Source organism: Nothobranchius furzeri, chromosome 14 (assembly GCF_043380555.1).
Source record: "Nothobranchius furzeri strain GRZ-AD chromosome 14, NfurGRZ-RIMD1, whole genome shotgun sequence".
Lineage (NCBI taxonomy): Eukaryota > Metazoa > Chordata > Actinopteri > Cyprinodontiformes > Nothobranchiidae > Nothobranchius > Nothobranchius furzeri.
Genome location: NC_091754.1, coordinates 33,899,405 through 33,913,802, shown reverse-complemented (window position 1 = coordinate 33,913,802; position 14,398 = coordinate 33,899,405). Strand labels below are relative to the sequence as shown.

Here is a 14,398-nt window from a genome sequence, read left to right as displayed (position 1 = left end):
GGCATCTTACTGTAAAAAAATATACCATTAATGTAAAAAAGAAACTCTTAATGAACTATGTTCACATCCAGAATCAAACCCAGGTCTTCTGCATGAGAGTACGACGTCTTACTAAGTGAGCTAAACCATCAGTGACGTATTTTGTATCTGTAACATTTATATCCTTGATGACAGCTGAAACAGCGTTCAAAGAACAGTTCGGAGCAAAAAATGGCTATTTTGTTGTTAATTTGCAGGAGATATCTAGAAGAAAGTTCTACAGAAAGTAGCTAAGGGTCCTCGGAAATGTAGCTAGGTTCATCACTAGGCGTTAGGAACAGCGACAAAGTGGCACTGCCTCTCTCTCTGCTGCTAAAGCTACTGATAGCAAATGCTACAGGCTATGCCTGAGTGTGAAGGCGCATGAAGCAGCCTGCTCGACCCGAGCAGCTCTCTTTTTCTGTGATTTTACAGAAAAACAGGCAATCACAGTAAAAATGCCAGGGCTCATTCTACAGGATCAGGGCATTGCAGGAGAATGTATGAAGAAGACATTTATTATTTCTGTACATGTTTTGGCTGTCAAACATCCATAATGCCCCTTTAAGTCAATTAATTGTGGCTATCGAGCTGACATCTAAAATGTTTTTTTTTTTTTAATCCAAAGTGGTTAGCTACTGTTGGTTAGATGCGTAGTAGTTACAGCTTCGGTGGCTAGCAGGTAGTGTATCGCTTACTTATTTAATTTGATAAACATATACACAATTAAAAAAGTAGCAGCAGGTGTCTGGTGAGTTAACCATGTTAGCTTAAACTTGTGTGCTAACGTCACAATATTGTACAGATTACTATCGTGTGCCAGACAATTAAAACAGTATTGGTCAGTTAATATATTAGTAATACTAATCAGCGTCTGTCAGCTGTCTCATACTCGTTAATATCCATTCACCTAACGTAGTTTAGTGCTTAGAGAGAGGGGGAGAGACGCCTGTGATCTGGTTCTGGAGCTCATGCGGCTTCTGTGAGCTGGATCCGACCCAAACACGAGTGAGACAGTCGAGCTGGTATTTTTAAAAGCCGCACATCCTCTTCTGGTGTGGCGGTTCTGGTCTGGTTCTGACCCGGAAATCAGCTGGCCTGCTGAGCAGCGCGTCTCTTCTGGTGGTCGTTTCTGACCTGGTTCTGACGGTAATCTGAGCTCCAGAAATCCACATTTAATTTTTTAAACCCCACCACGGGTCTCTGGAGCCCAGTGCGGACCTCTCTGTCCCGGTACCGACCGATGTGGGCTCCAGAAGTCCGTATTTTCAGCTGCAGAAAGGCCCTCGGGCACGGAGATAGAGGCGTTGTTCCTCTGCTCTGGATACCCCTGGACTCTATGTCCAGACACGCTGGAGTTGGTACAGCCTTCACAGACTATAGTTTATCAACATGAACACAATCCAACACTAGTAAGCACACACTGACTGGATAACCTGACCTCTCTACCCTAAAACTAGCCACCCTCCACACTGAGCTGAGGCAGCGCCGAACTTCTAACTCCCTTTGGTTACTGCAGAGGTTCAGATTTAGATTAAGCTTTGCTGAGAAAGGCTAGAAAAACTCTGCTGTTATGTATGTTGCATCGAAATATTCACAATAAGCTTTTTAAATAGTATTTTTGGACAGCATTTTATATAAATTAGAAAAAAATTTGAACCTGCAATTTGCTCTTCAACCGTTTTATTTGACCAAGGAAGGACAGTGTCCTCATAAGGCGATGTCTTGCGAGGCCAGGCGCCTTGACATTGAGAAACACCCCCTGACTGCCGGTGTCGGTACAGGATCTGCTCGGGTGCAAGATCGGCTCGTCGTCCTTCGACTGCCGATGACGTCAAAGTAGTTGATTGCCTGAACATGAACCTTACGGAAGTTACGTAATCACGTGACATTGTTATCACGTTACGTTGGTCCAGGCACATTTTTCTGTTGGAAAGATGGGCAACTTTTACAAAGAAATCCATCATTGCCTCTTTGAAAATACACTTTTAGCATAGAGCTGCATGTATATTAGGGCTGAACGATTAACTGCATGTGCAATTAAATTGTGATGTGACAAAAGGAGATTTTCTAATCGCAAAGGCTGCAATTTGGCAGCGAGTGGTTAGCGCAATGCTAATATACATGGAAAAACCCATTGGAATGCTAATGCTAATATCACCGATTACATTCTTACAAATTATGAATTAGAAACGTGCCAAATGATTACATTTGGAGTCTAATAGAAAGTAAAACTACCATCAATCAAATAAGTACAGACAGGTATTTTAGTAAAGCCAGAAAACTTAACTCCAGAGTTTTGGCTAGCAGCTATAAGCGTAACTGAACTACGCATAGACAAGACGTCAAAAACTCTAAACACAAAATACTTCAATAAACGGAACACACTTCTTTCCTGCAAATACAGTTTCACAGGTGTTGCTAATACCTATGATCCTTCAAGGGATGTGCTCAAAGAGGAGTTCAACATTATGAATACAATATAGTGTTTTATTTTACAAATACCATTATAAACATAAACTTACGTAGTAAGAAATATTATTTTAATAACGAAACTGCTAAATTCTTTCTAACAGTAAAAAGATGTGTAGTGTATTTTGTCTGAGTGGGTTTGCCGTACTTTGACGTCATCGGCAGTCAAAGGACCCCGAGCCGATCTTACACCCGAGCAGCGGTCCTAGGGGCAGGGCCACAGGGGCACTGCCCCCCTCTGATTGGCCCCCTGAAGTGCCTCTGACCTGTCACTTGTCTGTCTTTTTGCACAATGATCAGAAAGGTAGTTTTTAGGGGCTTAGATGAAGAAAATGTGGGAGGGCTGAATTTGCAGTTGAGTTTGTTCTGGGATCAGCTGGAGATTAGCGCAGAGGCGTTAAGCACACGGACCCAAACAATACAGCCTTTCTCTTGTTCAGCACAATTTAAATCAATAATACACACATCAGTGCAGTAACACTGCACACAGTGTTGTTGTGATATTGTGATTATCACTTCCCAACTCAGGAAAGCAGAAAATTACAACTCGTTCAAAGTCTATTTCCAGCTAGAGCTGCAGCCTATGGAACATGTTGCAGGAACCTGGTTATTTGCATATTTCTGCGCACCTGTCTGTGAGACAGTCGGTCTCAGAGTGCTTCCATTTGAATTCATTACAGCACCATTTAGGCTGCTTTACAGACTGGAGACGCACAAAACAGCAGCCTAAATCCACCCGCTGCTGGGCACTAATTCAGCTTTCAGGATAAATTATTATTCATCACTCAGATTCTTTTATTCTGAGATGGGAAATGGAGGATATTGCTCACCGTGTTCGGAAAGCTGGAACATGGTTTAACGTTCACTTGTATTAATGGGAGTGGGTATGAGGGAAGTGTTTGTATTGGAGGCATTATGAGTGTGTGCGTGCGTGCGTCAGAATAAAGGTAAACAAACTGTAGTTGGACCAGACTAATGAGGACTGGGTCTTCTGTCCTAATGAGATCTTTCAGTAGTACCACACATCCCTCTGACGGCGCTCAGATCTGCAGACGCACTCCTCTGTTCTATTTCGTCTAGTCTTATCCCTTAAGCTAGCTGCTATTGGAAGGATGATCTCCGCATCAGCCAATCATGAAGAGCTTAAATGTACGCCCACCAATAGTGGGTCCCCTCGTGGTATATAACCGCAGTGACCCCACTGCTCACCTCCTTTTTCTCTTCATGCCAAGCTTGAGAGCTTTATTAAAGAGCAAATATTATCTCAAAAGAGCAAATTATCCGAAGACGACTTACCAGCCATGTCCAGCGACACCAGACCCTGCCCGACCTGCCAGACGGGCTCCATTTCCAGCGGCGACCTGCACGCTAAGTGTGAGGTCTGTCTCGGGGCTCACCACGCTGGCCTGGCCTTGACCCCGCAGGCCTCGTGCCCGTTCTGTGCCGCTCTGCCCGTGGCGGAGAAGATTCGCCGGGTCGAGTACTTCACTCCCGCCGCCGACGAAGAATTTCCGGTGGCTGACTCCTACCCGCTGGACAAGGCTTTGGTTTTCTTCGACGCCGGTCAGGAGCCGGCTGGCTTCAACCGGCTGGATGACGTCACTGACAGCGAAAACTACGATGAGGCGGCGTCCCTCCTAGACATAACGGAGGTCGACGAGCTTCGCTCAGCGGGTCCTTCTGCCCCAGTGGCTTCTCGCTCCTCCCTGCCAGCAGTAAGAGCACTGCTCCAGGAGCTGCCCGCCATCATTTCTGCGTCAGCAGCCCGCAAGGGGCTAGCTGTGCCAGAACCGGCCCTGCCTGAAGCGGATGATTTGGCGGGAATTTTCGGGGCAACTCAGACACGCTGTCCAGACCCTGTCTGGCCGCGCTTCCCCGCTGCTATGAGCTGCTGGTCTGCCGCCTTCTCCGAGCCTGCCAAGCTCAAGGCGCCAGTCTCCACATATGCGCCCATCACCAAGGTCGAGGGGTTTTCCGACCAAGGCTGTCCGTCCGTTCCTCCACTAGAGCCGGATTTGGCCTCGCTGTTCGGCGCCAAGAACCACCTCGCTGGCCCGCGAGCTGTTCCCGCTTCAAAACATGACCAGCTGCTGACGCGGCTCACCGACCGCGCACATCAGTGTGCCTTTCAGACCGGCGCTGCAGGGAATAACATCGCCCTTCTTGCCTTCGGCGTCTCCAAGATGATGGAGGAGCTGGAAGCTCCCGAGGAGTCGAAAGCCGTCATAACTAAGACTGCTGATGCCATCCTCAATCTGTGTGCTACTGTGCTCACCGGTTCTGCTCGCATCGCTGCCTGGCAGACCCTCATCCAGCGAGCGATCTGGCTGAAGGCCCTGCCCTCCATTCCGGAACATCTGCAAAGGGAGATGCTGGATGGCCCCATCACCACCGATGTTCTGTTTGGTCCCCATCTTAGGGGCGTCATTGAGAGGGCTCAGAAGACGGCCGAACTATCGGCTACGGTGCGAGATCTGGTCCACCCTCGGTCAGCCTCGCACTCCGGCCGTTCAGCCAGAGGATGGGACGAACGGCGCGGAAGCTTCAGACGTCCAGCTGCACCGCCCGCTCCACGGAGCCGGCCTCCCGCTTCGGCTCCACATCAGCGGGACCAGCGAGATGGCGGACAACGGTTCCGGCGGGGCCAGCAGACGCCGTCTTGGCAGTCCCAGGTGCAGGAGCCTCGCCGAAAGCAGCCACGGAAGTGACTCTTTGGGGGGAATGTGTGTGTTACTGATTGTTCTGATGTTGTTGGTTTTGAAATAAAACCCAAAAAACGTCACTCAAAGAGCTCAATCCTACAGTCCTCCGCAGAATCCTCTGCCGAGTTTTCACACATGTTCCCCACACCAAGCACTGCTGCACGCACACATGTTCCTGCAGGTAGTCATAATACACGGCCAGCCGTAAGGGTGCGCTCCATTTGCGCTCTGGCCCCAGCATCCGGCCAGGCCCAACTCGTCCCGCTCTCCCCACGCCGTTGGGTGGGGCGGGATGTCATGTCGCTGTCTCGACCACGCGCGGCGGCACAGTGCGCGGCTCCATCCGCTAGCACTCTGTCGCCCCCGTGCACAGGCCCGGCTCCCACTCGTCCTTCACTCTCGGACTCCACGCTCCGCGGTGTGGACCAGCCTGTTCCAGCTGTTTCGCACTTGCCCTTTCGAGCGCAGCCCTCCATGGGTCGCCCCCAGTTCTCTGGTACGGGCGACGGCGGTAAGGGCGCATGCACAACCCTCAGACGTTGTTCACGTGACCGCGCACACGCGTCCATTGTCGGAACGCACGCACGAGTGGCGCCGCCTTTGCATCATGAGCAAATGGATTTCGGACACCATTCATTGCGGTCACACACTTCATTTTCAGGCCACTCCACCTCCCTTCAACGGGATCGTGGAGACGACGTTCACATCGCAAGTACAGTCTCAGGCGCTAGAGCTGGAGCTGCGGGAACTTCTGTCCAAGGACGCTATTTCCCAAGTCCCTCGCGGACAAGAACTCTCGGGTTTCTACTCCCGCTACTTCATAGTACCGAAGAAGTCGGGAGGAATGAGGCCGATTCTCGACCTGTCCCTGTTCAACTGCTCCATAGCAGTAATGCATTTCCGCATGTTACCGATGAGACAAGTCCTGGAATATGTGCGCCCCGGGGATTGGTTCACGTCAATCGACCTGAAAGACGCATACTTCCACATACCAGTAGTTCCAAACCACCGGAAGTTTCTGCGTTTTTCGTTCAAGGGAGTTCAATATCAGTTCAATCGCCTCCCTTTCGGCTACTCGCTAGCCCCGCGCACTTTCTCCAAATGTCTGGAGACCGCGCTGCAGCCACTGCGCACGGAGGGAATGAGGGTCTTATTTTACCTGGACGATCTTCTCCTGTGCGCTCGGTCCGAGGACGAGGCGTCACAGCAAACCAGGAGGTTGACAGAGCATCTGTCAACCCTAGGGTTTTCTATAAACTGGGAAAAGAGCTCCATCCTTCCATCCCAGTCGATTGTGTATCTCGGGGTGGAGTTGGACGCCTCCCTAATGAGAGCACGTTTGTCGCCTGCAAGAGCGGCAGATCTCTCCACGGTGATCTCCCGTGTTCAACCCCGCAAGATCGTGAGAGCCCGGTTAGTCATGAAACTCCTGGGCATGATGTCCGCAGCCCATTCAGTAGTGCCGTTAGGTTTGCTGCGCACGAGGCGCTTGCAACGCTGGTTTGTCCGCCTCCAGGTACACCCAATACGTCAGAAGAGACGTATGTTGAGGATTCCCCCTTCAGTGGGCGGGGACCTCGCTCACTGGGGGAACCCCTGCATCCTCTCACGCGGGGTTCCCATCGGACGTCCTGCGTCACACGTATCTGTGTTTACGGATGCGTCACTGTCGGGGTGGGGGGGCACGTGCTTGTCCCACACGGTGGCAGATCGCTGGCCCTCCCACACGCACGAGCACATAAATGTGTTGGAGCTTATGACAGTGAGGAAAGTGATCAGACACTTCGCTGCCCTTCTCGAGGGCCGTCATGTCGAAGTTCACACAGACAACCGGGTAGCGGCAGCCTACATAAATCGCCAAGGGGGAGTTCGATCCCTCCCACTGTTGCGTGTCGCCACAGATTTACTGTGTTGGACACATGTCCACCTGCTGTCCATCAGAGCCATCTACATTCCGGGGGTACTGAATGTAGCGGCAGACATCCTGTCGAGAGGGGGACCCCGCGACTCCGACTGGCGTCTACATCCTGCACTGATATCACAGATCTGGATCAGGTTCGGGGAACCGTCTGTGGATCTGTTCGCGGCTCGCGAAAACGCTCAGTGTCGCCTGTGGTTTTCCCTGAGTCCCCGGGACGGACCCCCGCTCGGGGCGGACGCCTTCTCACACCAGCCCTGGCCTCGAACGCTCCTTTACGCGTTTCCACCAGTCCCTCTGATTCCCCGTCTCCTGGACCGAATTCGGTCGGAACAGCTCTCGGTGATTCTGGTGGCTCCCAGGCGCGTGTCCGCGTCATGGTTTCCGGACCTGCAAGCGCTAGTGTCCGGCTCCCCGTGGAGGGGGGACGCCCTTCTCCAGGCGGATGGGATAATCAAACATCCTCCGGAAATAGGCCAACGGCTGTGGGTCTGGCCGCTGAGCGGTCACGCTTAGAGGCTTCTGGGCTGCCGCATGATGTGGTGGCCACGATTCAGAGTGCGCGGGCGCCCTCTACCATTGCCTCTTACGCTGCTAAATGGGCAGCTTTCCAGAACTGGTGCGCAGAACGGAATGTTCAAGCGCTCTCCTGCCAGCTGGCGGATGTTCTATCATTTTTGCAGATACTGATGGACAGGGGCCTCGCATTCAGCACTGTTAAGACATATGCTGCAGCTATCTCATCATGTCATCAGGGTTTTGGAGATAGATCTGTTTTCAATCATCCCCTCACAAAACGTTTTCTAAAAGGTGTCAGAAGGAACAGACCTGTGTCCCGCCCGCTTTTTCCCCAATGGTATCTAACGGTGGTTCTGCACGGCTTATCTGAAGCTCCATTTGAACCCTTGGACCAGGTCTCACTCAAGTTCCTGTCGCTTAAAACTGCATTGCTGCTGGCGCTAGCGTCAGTTAAGAGAGTGAGTGACCTAACCGCCCTCTCAGTGGCTCCCGCATGCCTCAGGATCCGGGAGGATGGCGGGTCTGCTGTTTTATGCCCCAACCCAGCCTTTGTGCCCAAAAGCATTAATGCTTCCTTCAAATCCAGGTCAATTTCATTGGCTGGACTTTTTTCTCCTCCCCATAATTCTGAGGAGGAGGCGGCTTCTCACCTTCTCTGCCCGGTGCGCGCGCTTGCACGATATGTGTCACGCACTTCAGGGATTCGTCGCTCACAAAACCTGTTTGTGCACTACAGGGAGTCTTCCCTTGGTCAGGCGCTGTCGGCCCAGCGCCTTTCACGCTGGCTGTGTGACGCCATTTCCCTCACTTACACATCATCAGGGCGGGATCCCCCTGAGGCACTCAGGGCTCACTCGGCCAGAGGGATTTCCTCTTCGATGGCGCTCCTCAGTGGTGTGTCAATGGAAGACATTTGTCAGGCTGCTTCATGGGCCTCACCCTGTTCCTTTACTCGTTATTATTTACGAGATGTGTCTTCAGGTTCCATCACTCGTTCAGTGCTTGGACCCCAGCAGGCTAAATGAATGCTTATGGCACCTCATTGGCCTTGCTGAGATGGATTTTATCCTCTTGTGGATGATGTTTTTTAGTGGGGGCCCCTCTCTTATCGTGCCTGCCTCAGTCTTTAGGCCTGGTCTGAGGCTGAACGTCCCCCACTAGAGGAGATTTGATTGGGTGTGTCCATTGGTTGTGTTAACCAGTGGGGCGTAAACCCATCCAGCTGCGCCTTATTCCAATAGCAGCTAGCTTAAGGGCTAAGACTAGACGAAATAGAACGTTGGTTACGTATTGTAACCCCAGATTCTATGAGTCTAGTCGCAGCCCTTAAGCCACTGGCCCCACTGGTTATGATGGGAATAAGAGCCATTGGAGGTGAGCAGTGGGGTCACTGCGGTTATATACCACGAGGGGGCCCACTATTGGTGGGCGTACATTTAAGCTCTTCATGATTGGCTGATGCGGAGATCATCCTTCCAATAGCAGCTAGCTTAAGGGCTGCGACTAGACTCATAGAATCTGGGGTTACAATACGTAACCAACGTTCACATTCATTGTGACACTAACCTCAACAGCAAACTTACTGAAGTGGAAATGAGGCTTTAGTTTGTTTGTCAGACTTAGTTTCACTGGTTCATCTGAAGTGATTGCAGAGCTAAAGCATGTAAGGGTGTCTCTTTTACCATCCTTAATGCATGGTGAGTATATACAGTCAGAAACAGTCTAAACGGGCTGCAAATCAGCCACCGCTGTGCCAGGCCTTCAGAATGAGCGCCAATAATAGTTGGAGAAACAGAACAAAAGAGCTCACAAATCCCTCAGCCTTTTCTTTAAGGTTGTGGGTGGCAAAAACATCAATAATTCAGTCATCTTTGTCCTCCTGTAGCCGTGTTAGCCACATATGGACCAGAATCCTCCTTGATGAGGAGACATGAAGCATCCGCTCAGACATCAGATGTGTTTACAGTCAGCTGAAGAGATCTCTACTCTCACTGGATGACAAATCTCCAGATTTCACCGTTTGACGACAGAGGGGCATAAAGATTTCATGGTGTCGTTGCGTTTGAGTACCGGTTTTACAGTACCGCTGTAAAATTAGATCTGGAGGACAGAAACGGCTGGAAATGCAACCACTTACCTTCTAAATGACCTTCAGATATTTTCCTCCTAAGTCAAAGTTGTAAAGAGTTTATTTGGTTTTGAAAAGAATACTATAATATTAAATGTTCTGGTGCAGTACAGGTTACAGCTGGGTGTTTTTTCAGAGGAACAGGTGCAGAATTCCCCCTCGGGGAGGGATTTCTGGATGTAGTTGGCCACTTTCAGGCACTTGCAGTGTCCTACTTTTCTGTGTTGTCTCCTGCAAATAAGGGCAGCCATGAGAGCTGTGTAAACCAAATCGATGGGGATTTCTGGGATGGTGAAATGTGAGCACATCAGGGAGAGAGTAAACAAAACTGGGCGAGTGAGGAAACACGCTGCCAATATTTCTGAATGCAGAGGAGAAAATGACCTGCTTTAGCCAATGCTACTCAGCCAAGTGCTGGAAAGGATTTTTCCCACAGGTAGGTGTTTTTCCTCTATCCTCTCGTCTTTAAACTCGTTTCTTTCTGTCCCTGCAGATCACACCTCACTGGGAGGATTAGGGGACAGTTTTTATGAGTACCTTCTGAAGGCATGGCTCATGTCTGACAGAACCGACACAGAAGCTCGAAAAAGTTACGATGATGCTATTGAGGTACCCATCTCTGGATCCACTCTGGTCTACGTGCATGTGATAGTTTCAGCTAGTCAGAGAGACAAAAGACCTCAACCCCTTTGTCCTTGTCATTACCCCGCTCTGTTGCTTTCTCAGTGACGCTCAGTCTTTTTTTGCCTCCAGGCCATTGAGCGCCACCTCATACGGAAATCCAACGGCGGGCTGACGTTCATCGGAGAGTGGAAGAACGGCCACCTGGAGAGGAAGATGGGCCACCTGGCCTGCTTTGCTGGTGGCATGTTTGCTCTGGGCGCTGATGGCTCGCCGGACGACAAGGCCGGACACTATTTACAGCTCGGAGCTGAGATCGCCCACACCTGCCACGAGTCCTACGACAGAACAGGTGAGGACAGCGCTGCATGCAGACATGGTTACACGCGCTGAGAGCATTTCTGATGTTGTTTCTCCACTGCTCTGTAGTGGCTGTACTGGGGAAAGACCAGACTTTGCGTCAAAATCATTGATATTCGGTGTAGTACTCATTACCTTCTATATAAAAGTACATCTATTTCAGTTTTTCATCGTAAGTAATTTTGACATAAATCATTATAAACAAAATTAAGTTCCCCCTTCTAATCCCATAACACCTGGGTCCTGTCTACATCACAGGAAGAAGTGGTCTGTAGGGGTTTGCTTTGGGAAACACCCTGATGTCTCTCTGTGGGACACGTCCATCCGCAGGTTCCCCAGAAGCACTTATTAGAGCTGAACGGTCTATCGTTTTTGGACCGAAATTTCAGTTTCAAACAGCACGATCACGTGACCGTCAAACTGCAGTTTTAGCGGTTTTGACTGATCCAGGATCAGTTGTGTAACTTTTTTTATTTTATTTATTTATTTATTTATTTATTTTTACATCCTGGGTTTTCCCCCTGTGTTATGGCGGCAGCAAAAGCCAGCGCAGGGGAGGGGTGTACCGTCCAGAGGTGAGCCCAACTCCACAGCTGCCAGAGCTGCATGTTCAGGTTATTTCCCTGTTTTATGTTCCCACACACAGCGCTGCTAGAGCCAATAGTAATGGCACCATAGGTGAGCCCGGGACAGAGAGAGAGAACGTAGTTGAGTATGGGAGAGAGACTCCTCCCACATCGGAGCAGGTTCAGGCTGACTTCTAAAGCTTGGTTTATGCTTCATCAGCGAGTGCGGAGTCGCGCACTTTAGTTGACTTGAAAGCTCAACTTCTCTTTTAATGGTTGGAATGTTTCCGACGGCACACGTTAGCTCAAACAAGCTGAGGTGTCAGAATGCGTGCGTCTCTCTCATGGAGCTGACGTTTTTAGTGAGGGAAAACTATCAGGCGGCTTCGAAAAATGTGCAGCAGCCTGCCTTGGTAATGCGGGGAAAACTGTGTGCAGTTTGACATTTAATACATTTAAAAGCTATTTCTACCTACATATTTCCTCCATGCACTTTTGGAGTAGAACACGTTTTATAATGCTCTAGATAAAAATCACAAGCACAAGTTGCTTCACAAACACTTAAAAATTATCAAAAAAGATAATAATGGGAGAAAATATGAATAGCTTTAACTGTTTTTATTGTATGATTAAATATCAAATATTAATGTGAATGATTTGTTGTACTAGATTAGAATCTAGACCATCTTTTCACTTAATCTACAGGATGGCTTGGCAGGCTAGTGTTGGACCTGTGTTTGCAGAAAATCGTGAATTCAACCGAAATCTCAATTTCTGCTAGAAAAATTGCAATTCAATCTTTTCCTAAAATCGTTCAGCCCTAGCACTTATCTCACTATGTCAATCCTGATTGGCCAGTGACCGTGACACTCACCTCACCTGCTATTGTGAGTAGCAAGTGTCCCTATGCACGTGTCATTCAACCACCTCTTCTTGCCTTGGTGATAGAACAGTCACTGGCCAATCAGGATTGACTGATGGAGGAATCTGCGGAGGGGCGTGTCCCTCAGTGAGACATCTCACTCAAGTTACCCAGAGAACCAAGGTTACGACAGCAACCTAAAGTGTTTGCTTTAGCTCCGTGGTCCCTGTGGTGTAAAATTGTGTTCTTTACAGCTGCAGAAAAAGTCTGAGCTATACATCAGAGTCCCACATGTGTTTCAGCTAACATAGCTACCTTAAAGTCATGGAAATGGTCTGTGTGGTGGAAAACAGTCACAAATCTATAGACCATTTAGAGCAAACTTGCTACACAAAGCAACATAGCGCTAAAACCAGAAATGGTATTTTGTTTTTTTGTTGTCCTATTTAAAGTCGCTGGCGATAACTAGGGATATACAGGTCCTTCTCAAAAAATTAGCATATTGTGATGAAGTTCATTACTGTCTGTAATGTACTGATAAACATTAGAGTTTCATATATATTAGATTCATTACACACAACTGAAGTAGTTCAAGCCTTTGATTGTTTCTAATATTGATGATTTTGGCATACAGCTCATGAAAACCCAAAATTCCTATCAAATAATTAGCATATTTCATCCGACCCACAAAAGAAAAGTGTTTTTAATGCAAAAAAAGGTCCACCTTCAAATAATTATGTTCAGTTATGCACTCAATACTTGGTCTGGAATCCTTTTGCAGAAATGACTGCTTCAATGCGGCATGGCATGGAGGCAATCAGCCTGTGGCACTGCTGAGGTGTTATGGATGCCCAGGATACTTCGATAGCGGCCTTAAGCTCATCCAGAGTGTTGGGTCATGCGTCTCTCAACTTTCTCTTCACAACATCCCACAGATTCTCTACGGGGTTCAGGTCAGGAGAGTTGGCAGGCCAATTGAGCACAGTAATACCATGGTCAGTAAACCATTTACCAGTGGTTTTGGCACTGTGAGCAGGTGCCAGGTCGTGCTGAAAAATGAAATCTTCATCTTGATAAAACACAGTGGACCAACACCAGCAGCTGACATGGCACCCCAGACCATCACTGACTGTGGGTACTTGACACTGGACTTCAGGCATTTTGGCATTTCCCTCTGCCCAGTCTTCCTCCAGACTCTGGCACCTTGATTTCCGAATGACATGCAAAATTTGCTTTCATCCGAAAAAAGTACTTTGGACCACTGAGCAACAGTCCAGTGCTGCTTCTCTGTAGCCCAGGTCAGGCACTTGTACCACTGTTTCTGGTTCAAAAGTGGTTTGACCTGGGGAATGTGGCACCTGTAGCCCATTTCCTGCACACGCCTGTACACGGTGGCTCTGGATGTTTCTACTCCAGACTCAGTCCACTGTTTCCGCAGGTCCCCCAAGGTCTGGAATCGGTCCTTCTCCACAATCTTGCTCAGGGTCCGGTCATCTCTTCTCGTTGAGCAGCGTTTTCTGCCACACGTTTTCCTTCCCACAGACTTCCCACTGAGGTGCCTTGATACAGCGCTCTGGGACCAGCCTATTCGTTCAGAAATTTCTTTCTGTGTCTTACCCTCTTGCTTGAGGGTGTCAATGATGGCCTTCTGGACAGCAGTCAGGTCGGCAGTCTTACCCATGATTGCGGTTTTGAGTAATGAACCAGGCTGGGAGTTTTTAAAAGCCTCAGGAGTCTTTTGCAGGTGTTTAGAGTTAATTAGTTGATTCAGATGATTAGGTTAATAGCTCGTTTAGAGAACCTTTTCATGATATGCTAATTTGTTTAGATAGGAATTTTGTGTTTTCATGAGCTGTACGCCAAAATCATCAATATTAGAAACAACAACAAGCTTGAACTACTTCAGTTGTGTGTAATGAATCTAATATATATGAAAGTCTAATGTTTATCAGTACATTACAGAAAATAATGAACTTTATCACAATATGCTAATTTTTTTAGAAAGACCTGTATTGGTTGGCCAATACTCCGGGTTAGGGCTGGGCTATATGGCCTAAAATCAATTTCACAATATATTGAGGATTTCACCTCGATAACGATAAATGAAACAATAACTCTTTGAAGACTTGATTATTATTCTGAGCTACTACAGCCATCAATTTCCCTCTGGGATTAATGAAGTATTTTTGAATTGAATTAAAATGTGCGATAACTACAGGTATGCACAGAAAC

The 14,398-nt window shown here is 48.6% G+C and overlaps 1 protein-coding gene across 3 annotated transcripts in view; it reads left to right on the top strand.

Moving 5' to 3' along the window:
* man1a2 (mannosidase, alpha, class 1A, member 2) overlaps positions 1–14,398 on the top strand; it is a 210,445-nt gene that overhangs the window by 167,117 nt on the left and 28,930 nt on the right. For all 3 annotated transcript variants that reach the window (XM_070544080.1, XM_070544081.1, XM_070544082.1), the window contains 2 exons: positions 10,251–10,366; positions 10,511–10,730. In XM_070544080.1, coding sequence (XP_070400181.1) covers positions 10,251–10,366; positions 10,511–10,730 — 336 coding nt within the window. The remainder of the gene's footprint in view (positions 1–10,250; positions 10,367–10,510; positions 10,731–14,398) is intronic.